Source organism: Diceros bicornis, chromosome 3, assembly GCF_020826845.1.
Source record: "Diceros bicornis minor isolate mBicDic1 chromosome 3, mDicBic1.mat.cur, whole genome shotgun sequence".
In the NCBI taxonomy this organism is placed as follows: domain Eukaryota; kingdom Metazoa; phylum Chordata; class Mammalia; order Perissodactyla; family Rhinocerotidae; genus Diceros; species Diceros bicornis.
The window spans coordinates 9,539,723-9,559,299 of record NC_080742.1 but is presented as its reverse complement, the minus strand read 5'-3'; the positions used below and the strand labels follow the sequence as shown (position 1 = coordinate 9,559,299).

The 19,577-nt window shown below is 39.9% G+C and overlaps 2 protein-coding genes across 3 annotated transcripts in view; one reads left to right on the top strand and one right to left on the bottom strand.

The window, feature by feature from the left end:
* STARD3NL (STARD3 N-terminal like) overlaps window positions 1–3,668 on the top strand; it is a 51,298-nt gene extending 47,630 nt beyond the window's left edge. For both annotated transcript variants that reach the window (XM_058523025.1, XM_058523017.1), the window contains 2 exons: window positions 2,077–2,149; window positions 3,177–3,668. In XM_058523025.1, the coding sequence (XP_058379008.1) occupies window positions 2,077–2,132 (56 nt within the window). In that variant the 3' untranslated portion in view covers window positions 2,133–2,149; window positions 3,177–3,668. The remainder of the gene's footprint in view (window positions 1–2,076; window positions 2,150–3,176) is intronic.
* A 3,119-nt stretch (window positions 3,669–6,787) lies between these two features.
* Window positions 6,788–19,577, bottom strand: part of LOC131392818 (uncharacterized) — a 40,027-nt gene continuing 27,237 nt past the window's right edge. Inside the window, 6 exon segments of the mRNA XM_058523004.1 lie at window positions 6,788–7,363; window positions 9,517–9,564; window positions 9,852–9,899; window positions 10,169–10,228; window positions 15,289–15,336; window positions 18,932–19,261. Of these exon segments, the coding sequence (XP_058378987.1) occupies window positions 7,161–7,363; window positions 9,517–9,564; window positions 9,852–9,899; window positions 10,169–10,228; window positions 15,289–15,336; window positions 18,932–19,261 (737 nt within the window). The 3' untranslated portion in view covers window positions 6,788–7,160.

Sequence of the window (19,577 nt, the reverse complement as noted above, 5' to 3'; positions counted from 1 at the left end):
GCAGCTGTGACCACAACTTCAAACCAGCAGAGCCTCTGGCCCTTCCTGCTTGCACACCACTGAGTTTGTCAGTTCACCATCGCATCACACCCACCCCAAATTAAGTGAGTTCCATTCAACTCCATAATTTTTATGACAGTCTTCATGGCCTGCCCTGAATTGGAAGAACCTTCATGCCCATGGAGCTGGATGTTGGGAGATGGGGGAGGAATGGGAGCAGCTCCAGGCAAGAACACCACTGTTGCTGCCTGAATTGTGCAGTTTTTCAAGCATAAGCACTTCTCAGATTGTTGTGTGCCCTTGGTCATTTCCTGAGTTCTGAAATGGTTAGTTTTGTTCATCTAGTCCCATTATAGTTACTTTTCAAAAAGAGAATTTACTGACCTCACTTGACCAGAGCTAGGAGGCCTTGCTAGCATTCACCTTTATATTATGTAAAGCACACATATTATTATGTTTAAATTAAAAGTTTGGCTTTATTTAGAATTCCCAAATAATTCCAAGACATGTCAGCTCATTCTGGTTGCAATGCCGTTAGCTGCCAGGTGGAAAGTGAGCCCAGAAACAAGAAGACTTGGTGTGACCATCTTCCTCAGACCCCTCTCAAAGTGAGAAAGCAGTTAAACCCCACCTGTGTCTCTACGATTTACAGCAGTTTAATAGGCTGGAAAGCAAAGCCTTCCAACCCCTATACCTTTCTCTATTTATTTCATCACAAATGTAACCTGAACGATGTGACATTGATGAGGTTAAGACCGGGGACAGAATCTTTTCTTAGGATACTTGGCTGTTCTTTCTCCTGTAGCAGGTTTGTTCTTGGCTGTAATCCAGGCTGACATCGTAAGAGACAACGTCCCTCCTAAAGTGTGTTATCTGACCAGAGGAGAGCACCAGGGAGGCAGGCGGCTTCTTGTGTGCATAGCACATATCTCCAACCTGCTACCTCGGTCTTCTCCCCGCTCCTTTTTTTATCTCCTTCCCTGATAGTGAGAGTAATGCGTTCTTTTTATAAAAACGTGGAAAGAGAAAAATAAAAGATTATCTGTCCATCAAACTCAACATCATTGTGATAGTTCAGTATCTTTCCTTCTAGTTTGTGCTCGTAACTTAAATGATTGTGGTCACACTGCCCATATTATTTATACCCTGTTTTAAAAATTAAAAGGTCAGTTTCAGTTTATTGTAGAAATTTTGGAAGATCCAGAAAGGTATGTAAGTCACCTTGTTATTTTTTTCTAGTCTTTCTAAATTGCACATTTATATTTAGTTTTTCATTTTTATCAACTATGGTCTTATAGAACATACAATTTCATTTATTTCATATTTGCTTTTACTTTATAACAAATGTATTTTCCATGTTATGAACTATAAATATAATTTTAGGTGGATGTAAGATATTTCATAGAAACATAATTTAACTTTTCTTCTACTCTTTTTTTCCTAATTTTTAGAGGGAAAATCTACATAATGGAAAACAAGTATTATTTCCTCAGGGATATATCCTAAGGATATAAATTCTGGGGTGGAATGACTGGGTCAAATGCACGAATAAGATAAGGCTCACGAGGCAGTGCCCAGAATGGCTGTAGCAGTGGTTACTGGCTACAGTGCACAAGAGTGACCACCTGGCGTCGCCCTCGGTGTTAGGAAGCCCTCACAGTTCTCTCAGTCACTGGGGACAGTGATTTTGAAAATATGTAGATTAAATTACATGTACCGAATCTCAAAGTTTTTGGCGCTTGAAAAACAGATGCAAGCATGTCAGCAAAGTTGTGGAGGAGGACTAGCAGTGGATAATAATTCTTGGTCTGTATGAATATTTTTAGAACTACATAAGTGAATCCATTTTGACAGATTAGTGCAAGTGATAGATCCTATTTTAAAGACTTTCCTATTACAAGAAATGAAGTAAAACTTTATTTTACTTTTACAGTTTTGTTAACTTAAATCTCTTGAGGATTAAACATGTTTAGCTCTCATTTAAAACGTTATGCATATGTGTGGTAACTTTAAAGAAATCTTTTCTTACTTTAATGGAATGTGATATTTTTCTCCTTCCCCGTCCCCACCACGCAGGATCTGAAGAAGCTGAAGGAAAGCAGGACGGTGAAAAACCACTTCTAGAACTATGAGTACTACTTTTGTTAAAGTAAGTCTTTGAAAATGAAACTGTAACAACAAAGTAGCTAAACATGGAGCGTTTTCGTTGAGTAGATTCCAAGTAAAATTCAAAGAATGTGAGTGTGAGCGAATAGCCAGATTTGTCCTACTTACGTAAATTTATCAGTCGCATTTTATTCAGGTAGCATTTCTTAACATTTTCTGCTTAGATATAAATTACTGAAGTAGGAAACATACCTGAGAGTCTCAAATTTCTAAATGAGCACGAGTTTGTAGTCGCTGACTTAGCCAGAATGTCTCCGTGTCACACGTTGTTTATTTATAAACCCTAAATTAACGGGTGCTGTGCGGGCCGCAGTCCTGTGAGATGTGGTCCTGTTATTGTCTCCATTCACACCTGAGGCCAGTGAGACTAGAGAGGGTGAGTAACTTGTCCCAGGTCACACAGGGAGCAAGTGGCAGAGCCAGGACTCAGGCCCATCCAGTCTGGTTCCAGGGTCCGCTCCAGCCCTGTGCTGGAATGTCTCTCTGGTGTTCTGGAGCTTCCGAGATGAAGGATGTGATCCAGTCAGAGCAGCAGCTCTTGATGAGCCTCAAGGTGGGCACATTGTTAAAGCCCTTCAGATCAGCAAAGGAAATATTTCATCCTCAGAAATACAAGCAAATGAACAGGAAGTAAATTATAGTAGCAGCAACTCTGCCTGATTATTTAGTCACAGAAAGGAAAAGTAGTGGATGGATCCAGAGTCCTGGAAAAGCAGAGGCGGCCAGAGTCACGGTGACTGGAGGCCCCGTGCCTGCATCAGAAGCACCAAACACGCTTCAGCCCTTTCTTTCCACAACGGTGATTGGAGATAAAGCAAAAATATGGGCATCTGAATAGCAGATCCTTTTCTAAATGCCTTAAATAAATTCTTGTGTGGCCACAGCCATGATCTTGTAAGTGTCTGTAACACAGCTCATCTTCAGTACACAGACGTTGTTATAAAGACATAAGGCAAATGTAGCATTTTGCCTTTACACCACATCTCAAATTTGTCTTCTCTCTTTTCTAGTGTGAAAAACCCTCATTGCAAGTCACCGGAGGAAAAAAAGGCTAGAGATGGGGTCTCCCTGTTGAAGGTTGAAATGGTGACATCCACTGCTGACTTCATTGAACGGCTAATAAAGAATTTATTTACTGTAATACCTCACAGACACTGTACCACATCGATATACGTTTAGCAGCCTGCCTGTGGCTGCTAAGATAACGAAATGATCCGTCGTGTGTTCAGTGAGACCGAGTCTGATCTGTTAATGAATAGTTGCAGAAAAGTCTTGTGCTGTATTCCTAATCAGAAGACTTATTAATATATTGGAATAACACTGTTTTAGTAAGCAGAGTATCTTTTTATTATGATTTGCAGAATGGAATTTTTTTGTTTCTTGTCTCAGATTTCTTTTGTATTTCTTTTTTAACCCCTATATTTCCCTTGTGTTTTTTAATTCATGCACATGCGCTCTTTGTACAATTTTAAAAAGTAATAAAATCCAACATATCAAAATGATTAGTTTTATTTTCTTTCTTTTGTGTTATGTATTTGGCCAAAAGTGTTGGAATTACAAAAGGGGGACAAGGAGGGGTTGTGAAAACGTATAAAAGGTCACCAGACGTTTTCTATTACTTTTATCATGAAATAGTATCTTCCTCCTAGAAGTATGGTTCTGAAATAGTCTGAGTACTCCTACTTTGAACCCACGCTATGAAATCATTGCCATCATTATCCCTTTGTGTTTAGCTAATTTGAATTAAAATGAACTAAATTATATAATGAGCTGTTCTTTTCAAACATGAATATTCACCTCAATGCTTCATAGGAAGGCAGCACATCTATTGGTTTTCTTTCATTATTCATTGAGTCATTCAAGAAAAACTCAGTTGTGTGTAGTGGGAATGGTGCTGGTGTGGGTGGAAACTGGCTATTTGTGCAGATCTGATCGGCTCTATCTGTGCTGCTTCTAAGAATGGGCCAAATGACAGAAATGCAACTGGGAGCCTCACTGGGAGGCTGGGTCCTGACCAGGAAGAGCTTCCCATAGAGGAGAAGGGTGAGAAACAGCTCCAGGGTCTGCCTTGGGACTGAAACCTCAGGAGGTCAATGGTGTTATCACAGTGAGAACGTCCTGTCTCAGGAGTGGAGTCGCAGATACACCAAGCCCACAGATGATGCGTAAGCCGGACGTCAGTGTATTAATTTAACCTGAGAAAGAGCTCTCATCCAGACATGCTGGGCTCAACCAGTAGATACAGCTGATCCTCATAGGAAACCAAGGCTCACCCAGAATTGGGCTTTCAGAGCACAGACCAAGAAGAATGAAGTATATGATTGAATGTTCCGTGGGTCCGACTATGAAAGCCTAAAGCTTTGATCTCAACAACAGAGCTCTGCTTCCCCCTGGGACTGGACAGATTGAGTCCCTGGGCCTGGGCACCCACTCTGTACCATGCTTGGGTGGGGGGGTGGGGGGGGACATTTGCTCTTTAAGCTCACACTCTGAACAGCCCTCTTCTAATTGAGCCCAATCACACTTTTGTCTGATGTTAACGACCTCTATTAAGCCTTGCTCAGGTTGACTCTGACTCATCTTAGAGGGACTTATATGATTCAGTATATGACATTCAATTACACAGCTGAACTCAGGGCCTCTGTATCTCTGTGTTCTTTTGAGAGAAAAAGCACATCACTGTTGCCCACATCTACAGTCCATACATGCTACCAGGTTCATGGGCACAGACCTGTGTCACCCCATCTACACTGAGAAAATAAAACCAAAAGGTACCAGCCTCAGTAAATCAAACACCATGGAGGAGCACAGGTACTTGGTGGAATGTTGGGATTATGTTAGTGTTCGAATATGTCCTGTTGGCTCTTTCCTTCAGAACAGGGTCATGAGAGTGGACTGAGATGCAGCATCTGAACAGTCCTGGGCCTGAGATTCCCAACTCATGCAGTAGCTAATTGGAGTAACGTTGTATATAGAAAGCAGGGAACCCCCTACCCACAGCCGAAGGGTATGTTTGACAGCAATTGCGTGTGTGTGTAGATGGGTATTTGCCTCCCATTAGCTGTGCTTTTTGAAAGTGAGCAAAGTTGGTTGTGGTTTAACTGTCATTAATTTATCTTATAACACCCAAGCCACTGCTTGCACAACCGCAACCAGCAGGGATTGGTTTGACTTTGAGCATTTTCCACAAACCCACCACATTTGACAGAGCATGTAAACAAAAGAAGCCTGAGAAAATAACACACTGTCAGCCATACCAGCCCCCTCCCACCACCCAGGCTGTCTCCTCCACCACCACCTGTGCTCTCCCTCCCTGTACCGCCTAGTTCAGGGCAGCCCAGGCCCAGTGCGGAAGGAAGTTGCTAAGAAGTTTGAAGCCACAGGAGACACTGCCTAGTACTGCTCTGCCCAAGACTCTCCGTCCATTTCATTAGCGGGCCCCCAAAACACAGTTGCAAATCTAGGACACACACTCATAGAATAAATTAGGATTTCTATACTGTTGATAACAAAGGGAGCAATTATGGTAATAACAGTATATACATGAGGAGATGCGCCCACAAGTCCGTAAGAAAATTCTCACTGACTCCTTGGAGGATGCCTTTAGTAAGGAAGCAGTGCATGTTTTGTTTTGTTTGTCTTTCCCAGTTGAAACTGGGTGAAGGGAAGGCCACATGATGTTGGGTAACAAAATACTGGCCCTGAGTTCAGAGGGACCTGGCTTTAAATGACTATACTTACAAAACAGTGACCTCTCAAGCAAGAACTTAATCTTTCCAAATCTATACACTGTGGACTATAATTGTACCTATCTCAGGAGGCTATTAGAGGATTAATGGGGCTGCCTGGGACAAAGCAGAAACTCACTGAGTCCCTATTCCATCCACACACAACCTCTCTGGGGGGAAATAAGATTAGAGATCACTGTCAGTGTTCTTGTGTTGTGTAGTATCTACTATTCAAAAGTAGACCTGCCAACAGTGGATGCTACTGCTGTTGAGGACTTGCAGGTGCCAGGCATTATTTCCTCATCTAATAATCCACACACCTCCAGGAGATGGCACCGTAACTCCATTTTACAGATGAGGAAGTTATGGTACAGTGAGTTCAAATAGCTGGCCTGAGGTCACACAGATGCTAATACTAGACCCTGGATTCAAACCCATGTACTCAGGGTGCAGAGTCCAGTGGCTTAACCCCTCCACCATCATGCCTCTTGGTGTTAGTGCAGGTCTCATGAGGCTATTGTGAGGACCAGGAAACACGATGCTTGTGAAACAGTAGTGTAGAGCTGAGCACACACAGTGCAAGCCATGCTAGATGTTATGCTGACACCATTGGAATGTCCCAAACCAAAGGAATCTGAATCTGGTGACCTTTCAAAGAGAGGTAACCTGGGTGCCTTCATTTGACTGTGGCTCCACTTGGAGGCAATGCCCCCAAGAAAGCATCATAACCACTATCTCAGGGAAAGAATTAGAACTGTGGCATTGACCATTATTACAACCAGCGCTGGATTTGATAGCTCAGATATCATGCTGTTTCTTACCCTGGACTTTCAATGAGATTTAATCAAATTCAAGTACACACAGACAAATGTAGACTTTTGGTTTTTTTTTATTATGCCTATTATGATAAAAAAAAGTACAGAATTCGAATATGAAATTCTGGCTTCAGGATTTGTAAAATGGAAGACTTCAAGGCTGTCATCTGGGTAAAGGGCACTAAGGGACGTCACTAGAAGCTGCATGCTGTCTGTACTCAGAAGGCATGATTATTGGGTTGCTGGATGAGCTGATGGAGATCATGGAGACAGTGGTGCTAAAGGACTATCCCTTGGACCTGCCCCTGAGTAATGGCAGAATTCATCATTACAGAGTAAAATTTTCTGTTTGCCCAGTGGTTTGAGAAACCATTACACAATAATGACATAATAGAAAAGTACACATGTGAACTGAGATAACCAAACCCAGAGTGAAAGCCCAGCTAGATCCTCAGGAGACACTTTTACGGAAAAGAAATGAAGAAAAGTTGACTTCTTTGTGCCACCATCTGTTAGAAACCTCTCCATTGCCAAAGACTGCTGTTCTCCTTAACAGACAGAAGGCGAGGATGGCAAAGTAGACCACGCTCTTGAGGAGGAGGAGGACGTAGGTGTAGTAGGCAGAGGTGATGGTGAGCTGCAGCTGCAGGGCGTCTAAGAGAAGACCTTTGATTAGTTTCACCTGTTCTTTAGAAAGGATGGGACGTATTAATCGGAGGGTGGTCACAGTTATCCATTTCTGATGACCTACATTGCAGTGACACCCGGCACCACCAAAAGCCGAAAGTAAACATTTACCACCCTCCACCACCACGGACAACAACAAGACAACTCAGAATCCAGGTTACAGGTCGTGTCAATCAACAACCTCTGCTAAATTCACTTAGAACATTCCAAAATATGAAAAGTAAGGTTATGTTTTTAATCAATGAAAAAAGTATTTCTGATAAATAGCTTTTAGCATTTCTTCACCCCCACAATGTCTCTAAGTAATAAGAGCTAATATTCATTAACAACTAACCAAATGCTAAACACTTGTTCTGAGAGCTTTGCACGCAAAGTTTTAATCTTATTTAAATTTTGCAATAACCAATGAGATTATTACTTTCATTCCCATTTTACAAATCAACTGAGGACAGAGAGAGAAGTATGTGCCTAGTGTCATGCATTTAGTAAGTACCAGAAACCAGATTTCAATCCCAACACCATGACTTTGAAGAACACATTCTTAGCTATTCTATAATTCTGCCTCTCCAAGTGCAATAAATACACCAGACATCAAATAGTTAAGCATAAATATAAAGTTGAATTCTGATTCAGAAGTATCTGAGCCATTACACATTGTGCATGAAATGAGATTACTATGAAGGATATGATCCATGGAAATTTGGTGGTGTTCACAGTGGGGTGGGTGGGAGGTTTGAGTAAAGAGGGCAGGCATTATATAAAATGGAAGAGAGTGGTTATTCCAAATGCTCTGGAACTTCAGGAGATCATGGCTCACTCACCAGTCCTTCATAAATGTCCCTCACTGTGACTATGATGTTAGAGGATAATTGCACTTAATATCCTTTGAAGTTTGGCAAGAAATATATGATGTCAAGAAATAAGTACCGATAATGATGGTGAGCTAGACTGGCTAGTCAATGAACTACGAGAGTGAGTCTCTTCCTGTGGAAATTAACATTTTACATGTTTTATCTTCAAGAGTCAGAACTCCAGAATCATTATCACCTGTTGTGGAAAGGGATCTCAGAGATGATGTGCTCATAACTCCTTGCCCTTGGTCACGTAAGTTTCTAGCTGAGGTCCAGAGTCCCATTGGTTGGAAAAGGAGGAAAGATGACCAGGGCTAGAGCCGATGCTTCTAGTCACTTTCTGTGTACATATGTAGGGAAAAAGGGCCAGAAGCTGGTGCTGATTCTGTGCCAGCTAAATGAGGTACCCGATGCTAGCCATTCCACATAGGTGACATTACCTCTTCAATAACTGAGTTAGGTGTAAGTATTCTGGGTTAGCAGATGAAGGAAGTATTGCTCAGAAAATGTAAGTAATTTTCCTATATTGATGTAACTAATCATTAAAAGAACTGGGATTCAAGTTCAGTCTGTGATACTGTGAAGCCCATGCACTTACCCACCCCCCAATCAGGTGTTCATCGTGTCTCAGGGCCTTGGCTTTGGGGTTTCGGGCTCTAGGACTACATCTTAGAGGAAAAAGAGAGAACTGAGTAAGTAAGTGTATGAACTCTTGATTTAGACGGCCAGGTTGAAACCCTGTATCTAGCTGTTTGGCATGGTGCAAGGGACTTAGTTAATTTCAGCTCATGGTCCTCATCTATAAAATGGGCGAAAATATTGTACCACATCCTAGGAGTATTATGAGAACTAAACAAGAAAATACATGCAAAAGCCAGCAGAACGTCTTCTGTAAGCTCTCACTATGTGCCAGCTCATGTTATTAGCTACTAACAAGGAGCAAAGACTTAAAATCTAGAAGCACCTTAATATCATGTATTCCTCAGTCATTAGAAACACGCACAAATGAATAAAGTCCATCGTTGAAATAATTCAGAGCCTATCACTGCACCCTCTAATTTACAGTCATTTCACCCCAAACCAGCATTTACTGTGTTAAGATGACTCCTAGGAAATGATGGATTGATTTAAAGAATCACTCAGTCTATTCTGCAACATCAAGCCATTCTAGTTTTTCTACCTTAAAGCAGGGAAGTACAAAAGTCAAGGTTATCCAGAGGAAAAAAGTGCTATAGCTTGACATGAAGGCAAACATATGCAAAAACTTACAGCTTTCATCTCTCAGACAAGCTTTTGTAGAATTAATGGCAGTGACCTCTGGAAGAAATGAGAGCAAGTATTAGTTAATTGTTCATGCCTATTATTTGACAGTTGATACATATGTATATGTATCTGTGTGTATAAATATATATACAAACACACAAACATATATATAATCTGCCAGAAGAGACACAGCAGAGATACTCACTAAAAATAAGAGCCCCACCATTCCAGGAACAGGTGGTCCTGTCTACTATAAACCAGGGAAGTTCAAAAGGTAATTTGAACAGGAGGGGGAAAAATGCCATGGCATGATGCGAAGGCAAACATATTAAAAATCTTACTACGTTGCTCTGTTGGGGAGGCTGTTGAAGAATCAGAGGCAGTGACAGCTAGAAGAAATGAGAGCAAGTATTAGTCAATTGTCCATGCCTATTATTTGACAGAGTGTATATATATATATACATATATAGGAATATAGATATATGTAATCTGCTGACAGAAAGGAGAGACACTCACTAAATATATGAGTAATATGAGGCCCACAATTACAGGAATAATTAGTCTTTAGTATTTTAAGCCTAAGAAGTTCAAAAGTTAAGAGAATCAGGAGGAAAAAAGCCTACAGCCTGACAGAGAGGGAACATAGATAATAACTTACTGCTTTCATCTGTTGGATAAGCTGTTGTAGAATCAATAGTAGTGACAATTGAGGTGACAACTAGAAGAAATGGTAGCAAGATTAGTCAATTACCCACGCCCATCGCTCGACAGTGTGGATATGTGTGTACATGAGTATGTGTGTATGCACATACACACACACACTCACACACACACAATCCGCTGACAGAGAGACTGTCCTTAAAAATATGAGCCCTACGATTCTAGGAATAGTTCACCTGATTCTATGTAATTCACTAGATCTAATTCGGGTATTGTGTTTCTGCACATGAAGATGTTGACCTTCATGAAGGATACATTTTTTTCTTCTTGATCACAACACGACGGTAATATCCAAGACTCTCTGGTTTTCCTTCTGTATTCACAGCTCCTAGCACAGTGTCTGCCACAAAGGAGGTGTTGGAGAAATACTTGTCACATGGAAAAATAAACAGAAAATTGACTCCTCTACAGTCTTCAGCACACGTTGCTGACATGAAGAGATGCCACCAAAATCAATTCATCAAATCTTAGAATCCACGACAGACTCTCACATTTGAAGGAGTCTGGTTTAGGCAAATTTCCTATGAGAACAAAGGAATCAGGCAGAACTTTCCAAAGCATGCATATCCCAATATCCCCGACTCGTACACATGACTTTCTGGAGTCGCGGTCTTTGTGGACATGACAACAATATGAATAAAAGCTAAGAGCTATTGAGTGATTATCACTGTGCCTGGCACTGTGTTAAAGGCTCCACATGCATTATCTCCTTTAATGCTCCAGTCACACTGATGTGAGTTGTAGTTTGCAGGAGTCCTTGCTACAAAAGAGGAAATAAGGTAGGGAGAATAAGTAACTTGTGGAGAGTCATACCAGTGATGGCAGAGCCAGCATTCAAAGGATAGTTGTGGTGGATTCAATGAGACAGAGATGTGGAAATTACTTTGTAAAAATAATCCACAGAAATTGAAAATAATCTATAGAGAAACGACATAATTCCACCATTGTGGACAATAAACATGTCTTCTCATCCAGACATGTTAAATACTCTCAGCAAATGACCTTTTTATTATAGCTCAGCATTTCAGTGCAATTCTCTCCCAACATGGAAAGATAGGCCAAGTCACTTTTCTACTTCCCCGAATACGTACAACCTGAGGTGACACTTATCTACAATGTAAAAAGGAAAAGACGGCAAACGTACAAAGATAAAATTTTTCAAAAAATAATCGACTGTTGTTGGGGCTGGCCCAGTTGTGTAGTGGTTAAGTTCGGCACACTCTGCTTCTGCAGCCTGGGTTTGGATCCTGGGCGTGGACCTATACCACTCATCAAGCCATGCTGTGGCAACAACCCACATGCAAAAGAGAGTAAGATTGGCACAGATGTTAGCTCAGAGCAAATCTTCCTCAAACAAAAAGAGGAAGATTGGCAACAGGTGTTAGCTCAGGGCCAATTTTCCTCACCTGAAAAGAAAAATAATAATTTACTATTGGATGGAGGAAAATAGAGTAGAATTGATTGTTTGGTTTACCCCTTTTCTACTAGATGTGTTCTTGTTCATATGGATATGGTTCTGGCATGCAATTTTATACACTCAATTGGATCTTTTTTTTTGTTGGCTCTAAAGCTGGGTTTGAGGTATAAGATTTGGAATAAATTCCAAAAATGAAATGTTAGCAGAATTGTGTTTCGGTGTTAAAATATCTTCAAGAACTGACTTTAACACGTCCTAAGAGTCTTTTTCTTTTCCTTACAGTGACTTATTCATTAAAAGATAAATAACACTCTCTTATGACCATGCATCCATTGAGGTAAAAACAATAAAGTAACAATATTTCATAATAAATTCTGTGTACGTCTCCTAAGTTCTCTCTCTCGATTAAGGTTGGTCAAAAACTTGGACCAGATTAGTTTTATGTGTCTTCAAAATCACTTCATTGATTTGTGCTTCCATGTTCTATTCTTAGCTTTTATCAAAATAAAAACCAACAAACAGAAACTTCCAAGAAACAGCATTAAAAATTTGCTATAGAATGACCTTAACAGAAATTTCCTCATTAGCTTTGTCGCCTTGAGAGCCCACGGAAGACATTTGTTTCAGAAATTATGTGCCAAGTAAAACACAGTATGAACTAGAATTTCACTATGCTAATCATCACTGTGGAACTTGTTGTACGGCTTATTTTTCCCTGATCACTAGAAAAATCAAAACTTAATAGGACACTTCAGCCCAGTGGTTATATTAAACTTGTGCTTTGCGTATTTGCTTCCTCTCTGTTTCTTAGCTGTAGAAACAGTAAATTAGGGCTGCTTTTTAAATCTTATTTTAGTTAGTTTGAGGAAAGGATATTGAAAAATACAACAAATGCATAAATAAAGACAACCATGTTATGTTTTCAAAAGCAAGTGTTTTCACTGACACTATTGCATTTGATCTTCATCACAGCCCCAGGAGAAAGCCAAGGCAAGTGTTGGAGCCTAATTTGATCACTGATGAAACTTAGGGTCCGAGAAGATAAGGACTGACTTCAGAAATTGGGACTGGTGCACAGAAAAGGTCTTCACATATTTTCTTCTGGGCTTGTTCCCCACTGCTTCAGAAGGGTTTGTGAACCACAGGGAAAAAATACAAACTGATTCCTTCTTATTTATAGGTGCTACTGGGGCCTTTGGTCTGTTGTGTTCATTCAGAACTTTAAGTCCCGAGTCTAGAGAGTTAGAAGGCCTCTGCCAGGACCCAGGCACAGTCAGCCCTCTGCCCACACTGTCTAAATATGCGCAGCATCTGCATCAAAGGGACTCTTTTGGGACATCGTGCCTGAATCACGAGAGACCCTGTGTGATTAGGAAAAGAATGTACTCTCTTACAACAGTGCATCCTCCTTGGGACAGTAATTCATCCCGGTGTGCTCATCCACACATCCTTTCCAGGCCTGGCACAGGCCAGTACTCTAGTAAATGTTTGTTGAGCTTCATTTATCAATGGCAAGTAGTACATTCATTTTGAAGAATGGAAGTATGTGTGTACACATTAGGCTCACTCAATCTCTAATTATGAAATTTTACCTTACAGTGGTATATAAACTATAAATCTTGAAACCCAAAGACCACAGTCAAACTGCAGCGGCCAAATTATTTGATCTTTTGTTGAGCTGCCATCTAGCTCCCTCAAGTGAACACCATTTGGTCACCTAATAACATTTTTTGGGTTATACTCTGAGCATAGCAAGATGAAAGTGAGAGTGACTCTGCTTGTTGAGGCGAACATTCCTGAAAGACGTATAATTGTTCTTATTTCCTGATCAGGTAAGATCGTCAGAAGTGGAATCTCTTTTTGAGCATTTCTTGTGTGCTAGGTGGCTAGGTGTTTTCATGTATCTGGTTTCATTTAATCCATACAACTATCCCAAAAAACATCACTGTAACCTTAGTATTTTGGAGGATGACTCTCAGGCTGAGAAGGTGTAAGTAAATTTTTCTTTTTCTTTTTTATGTTCCAAAGCCTACAATATTTTAATTATATGGGGCAATAGAGGGACATTTATGCTACCAATCAATGGGACAACATCTAAGAAAGATTTATATTTGTTTAATTAACAACAATGATGGTGAGCCAGCCTAGCTATTCAGCGGACCACAAGGGTGAGTCTCTTCCTGAGAAAATTTCCCTTACACATGTTTTATCTTCACGAGTCAGAACTACAGAATTATTAGCAGTTGTTGTAAAAATGGATCTCAAAGGTGATGTTCTCACGACTCCTTGCCCTTAGTCAGGTAAGGTGTCCACTGAGGTCCTGAACGTCCAAGATATCAGAAATGGAGGCAAGATCAGCAGAGCTAGAGCCCATGCTTCTAGTCACGTTCTTGGTACATATGTAGGGAGAAGGGGGCAGAAACTAGCACTGATTGTGTGCCAGCTAAATGAGATACCCTATGCTAGACATTCCACGCAGGGGACCTTATCTCTTCAATAACCTATTAGGTGTAATTATTCCTGGTTGGGAGATGAGGAAAATATTGCTCAGAAAATGTAAGTAATTTTCCTATATTGATGCAACTAATCATTAAAAGAACTGGGGTTCAAGTCCGTCTGCGATACTATGAAGCCCATGCACTTACTCACCCCCCACCGTGTGTCCATCGTGTCTCAGGGGCCTTGGTTTTGGGGTTTCTTGTTCTAGGACCGCATTGTAAAGGAAGAAGAGAGAACTGAGTGAGTAAGTGTGTGAACTCTTGATTCAGATGGCTGAGTTGAAACCGCACATCTAGCTGTGTGGCATGGTGCAAGGGATGTAATTAATTTCAGCTCCATGTCCTCATCTATAAAGTGGGAAAATAATATTGTACCACCTCCTAGGAGTATTATGAGAATTAAACATGACAATGCATGCAACACTGGCAGAATGCCTTCTGCACAGGAAGCTCTCAGTACGTGTCAGTTCATGTTAATAGCTACCAGCAAGAAACAAAGACTTAAAAAAAATCTAGAAGCACCTTGCTATCACGTATTCCTCAGTCATTAGAAACAAATCTGCACAAATGAATGAAATCCATTGCTGAAATAATTCAGAGCCCCTCGCTGCACCCTCTAATTTACAGTCATCTCACCCCAAACCAGCGTTTACTGTGTTAAGATCACTCCTAGGAAATGATGGATTGACTTAAAATGTCACTCAGTTTATTCTGCAACATCCCGCCATTCCATTTTTTCTATCTTGATGCAGGGAAGTTCACAAGGTAAGTTTATCCAGAGGAAAATATGCTATAGCGTGACATAGAGGCAGACGTATACAAAAACTATGTGGCTTTCATCTTTTAGATAATCTTCTATAGATTTAATAGCAGGGACCTCTAGAAGAAAGGAGAGCAAGTATGAGTCAATTGTTCATGCCTATTAGTTGACAATTGATATATAGGTATGGGTGTGTCTGTGTGTGTGTGTATAATCTGCCAACACAGAGACAGCAGAGATACTCACTGAAAATATGTGCCCTACCATTCCTGGAATAATTAGTCTTGTCTACTATGAACCAGGGTAGTTCAAATGGTAATCTTATCGGGATGGGGAAATAATACCATGGCATGACGTGAAGGCAAGCATGTTAAAAATCTTACCATTTTGCTCTGTTGGTGAGGTTGTTGAAGAAACAATAGCAGTGATAACTAGAAGAAATTAAAGAAAGTATTAGTCAATTGTCCATGACCTATGCTTGACAGTGTGGGTATGTGTTTACATGAGTATGTGTGTATGCACATACACACACACACTCACATACACACACATAATCCATTGACAGAGAGACTGTCCTTAAAAATATGAGCCCTCCAATGCAGGGATAGTTCATCTGATTCTACGTAATTCACCAAATCTAATTCAGGTATTGTGTTTCTTCACATGAAGATGTTAACCTTCATGAAGAATACATTTTTTTCTTCTTGATCACAACGGACCGGTATTATCCAAGACTGCCTGTTTTTCCTTTGTATTCACAGCTCCTAGCACAGTATCTGCCACAAAGGAGGAGTTGGAGAAATACTTGTCACATGGAAAACTAAACAAAAAATGTGGCTACTCTACAGTCTTCAGCACACGCTGCTGACATGAAGAGATTCCACCAAAATCAATTTATCAAATCTTAGAATCCATGACAGACTCTCACATTTGAAGGAGTCTGGTTTGGGTAAATTTCTTATGAGAACAAAGGAATCAGGGAGAACTTTCGAAAGTATGCATGTCCCAATATCTCCAACTCATACACATGATTTTTGGGAACTGTGGTGTTTCTGGACATGACAACAATATGAATAAAAGCTAAGAGCTATTGAGTGATTATTACTGTGCCAGGCACTGTGTTAAATGCTTCACTGGCATTATTTCCTTTAATGCTCCAGTCACACTGACGTGAGTTGTATTTTGGAGGACTCTTTGCTACAAAAGAGGAAATAAGGTTGGGAAAATAAGTAACTTGTGGAGAGTCATACCAGTGATGGCAGAGCCAGCATTCAAAGGATAGTTGTGGTTTATTCAATGAGACAGAGATGTGGAAATTACTTTGTAAAAATAATCCACAGAAATTGAAAATAATGTATAGAGAAACGACACAATTCCACCATTGTGGGCAACAAACACATCTTCTCTTCCAGGCATGTTAAATATTCTTAGCAAATGACCTTTTTATTTTAGCTTAGCATTTCAGTGCAATTCTCTCCAAACATAGAAAGATAGGCCAAGTCACGTTTAGACTTCTCTGAATATATACAACCTAAGGTGAGACTTATCTACAATGTGAAAAAAAAAAGGCAAATATACAATGATAAAAATTTTTTTAAAGACGGTACTGTTGGATGGAAGAAAACAGAGTTGAAAACATTGTTTTAGTTTATCCTTTTTCTACTAGATGTGTTCTTGTCCACGTGGATATGGTTCTGGTATGCAATTTTATGCACTCAATTAGATCTTTTTTTTCTTGGCTCTAAAACTGGATTTGAGGTATAAGATTTGGAATAAATTCCAAGAATGAAAGTGTTAGCATGATCACTTTTAGATGTTAAAATATCTTCAAGAACTGACTTTAATGTGTCTTAAAACTCCCTTTCTTTCCTTAACAATGACTTATTCATTAAAAGATAAACCAAAATCTTTTACTACTATGCATTGATTGAGGTTAAAACAATAAGGTGACAATTTTTGATAAAATCTGCGTATGTATCCTAAGTTTCCTTTCTCAACCAAGGTCGGTCAACATCTTGGACCAGACTAGTTTTACCTTCTTCAAAATCCTTTCATTGATTGGTGCTTCCAAGTTATATTCTTAGCTTTTTTCAAAAACAAAAACTTCCAAGAAACAACATTAGAAATTTGCTGTAGAATGACATTAATAGAAATGTCCTCATTTAGTTTTGTTACCTGATTAGCCCATGGGAAACATTTGTTTGAGAAATTTGGTGCCAAATAAAACACGTTATGAACTGGAACTTCTCTGTGATAATCATCACCATGGAAATTACTATACTAGTTATTTTTCCATGAGCAGAAGAAAAATCAAAACCTAATAGGACACTTCAGCCCAATGGTCACATTAATATTGTGCTTTGCATATATTGCTTCCCCTCTGTTTCTTAGCTGTAGAAATAGTAAATTGGGGCTGTTGTTTTTTTCTTACATTAGTGAGTTTTAGGAAAAGATATTAAAAAATACAATAAATAGGGGCTGGCCCCACGGCATAGTGGTTAAGTTCACATGCTCCATTTCGGTGGCCCTGGGTTTGCATGTTGGGATCCTGAGTGTGGACCTGTGCACTGCTCATCAAGCCATGCTGTGGCAGCGTGCCACATACAAAACAGAGGAAGAAGGACACAAGATGTTAGCTTAGCAACAATCTTTGTCAGCAAAAAGAGGAAGATTGGCAACAGATGTTAGCTCAGGACTAATCTTCCTCACTAAAAAAATATACAATAAATACATAAAAAACGTCATCCATGTTGTGTTTTCAAAAGCAAATGTTTTCTCTGACATTATTTCATTTGATCTTCATCACAGCCCCAGGAGAAAGCCAAGGCAATTGTTGGAACTTGATTTGGTCACTGATGAAACTAAGGATCCGAGAAGATAAAGACTGACTACAGATATTTGGCCTGGTGCACAGCAAAGGTCTTTCCACATTTTGTTGTGTGCTTGTTCCCCACTGCTTCAAAATGTCTTGTTAACCACAGGGAAAAGTACAAGCTGATTCCTTCTTATTTATAGGTGCTCTGGGGTCTTTGGTCTGTTGTGTTCACATTCAGGACTTTAAGTCGCAAGTCTAGAGAGTTGCCAGACCACTGCAGAGACCAAGGCACATTCAGCCCTCTGCCCACACCGTCTAAATATGTACAGCATCTGCATCAAAGGGACTCCTTTGGGACATCATGCCAGAATCATGAGTAACCCTGGGTGATTAGGAAAAGAATGTATTCTCTTACAATAGTGAATCCTCCTTGGGACATTAATTCATTCCAGTGTGCTCATCCACACGTCCCGTCCAAGCCTAGCACAGGCCAGTACTATAGTAAGTGTTTGCTGAGCTGCATTAACCAATGGCAAGAAACACATTCATTATGTAGAATGGAAGTATGAGTGTACACAGTAGCCTCATTCAATCTTAACTTACGAAATTTCAGCTGACGGTGGTAGATGAAATACAAACCTGGAAAACCCAAGACCATAATCAAACTGCAGTGGCCAAATTATTTGATTCTTTTGTTGAGCTGCCATCTGGCTCCCTCAAGTGAACACTGTTTGGACCTAATATTTTTTGGGTTATAGTCTGAGCATAGCAAGATGAAAGTGAGAGTGACTCTGCTTGCTGAGGCGAACATTCCTGAAAGACGTATAATTGTTCTTATTTCCTGATCAGGTAAGATCGTCAGAAGTGGAATCTCTTTTTGAGCATTTCTTGTGTGCTAGGTGGCTAGGTGTTTTCATGTATCTGGTTTCATTTAATCTATACAACTACCCTAAAAAACATCATTGTGACCTTAATATTTTGGACGATGAATCTCAGGCTGAGAAAGTTTAAGTGAATTTTTCTTTTTTATGTTTCAAAGCCTACACTATTTTAATTCTATGGGGAAATAGAGGGAAATTTATGCTACCAATAAATGGAACAACATTTAAGAAAGATTTATATTTGTTTGTTTTTCATTAATACTTGACTGAAATGGTGGGGTATCCCTTTGAAAAAAAGTGTTCTGGGAGGTTTTATTTATATACACATACCTTCATTCACTGAAGGAAAGAGAATCTCTTGGTCAACCCCTCCTCTATTCTTCTCATGTTGGACGATACATTTGTGTTCTTTATCCATTGACCTTCCAGTCACGGTCAGCCAGCTGAATTTCGTGTACGTGTCTTTAGTCTTCATGGTTTCTCCCTGCTGGGATTCCAGAATTGTATTGCCATTCTTTTCTTTCCAATATACATTGATAACATCTGGGAAAAAATTCTCAAGGAGACACAGATATGTTCCAGCGTTCTGCCCTCTTATTTCAGCAATTGAAGGAAGAAAAATAGTGGGCTTGGGGGAAATATCTGCAGGAAGTCTTCTATCTGTGGGGGAAGATGGAACAGCAATTAAAAAGAATCATTAGAGAAACACAAACATTGTTCTGGAACAACCTACTGCATAGCAAAAGGAAGAAATGCTGCCATTGAATTAGTGCTTACCATGGTCTTTCATCCACAATAGACTGTGAGGTATTTATTGTTCTTATTTTCAATGGGAAAAGAGGTCTAGGAGGTTATGTAACTTGCCCAGAGTCACAGCTGTGAAGTGGCAGAGCTTGGATTAAACTTTGGTCTTTGTTCTTTCTCCACATGCTAAGATGGGATATGACTTTTAACTTCCCCATTTCAAGGCATCTAA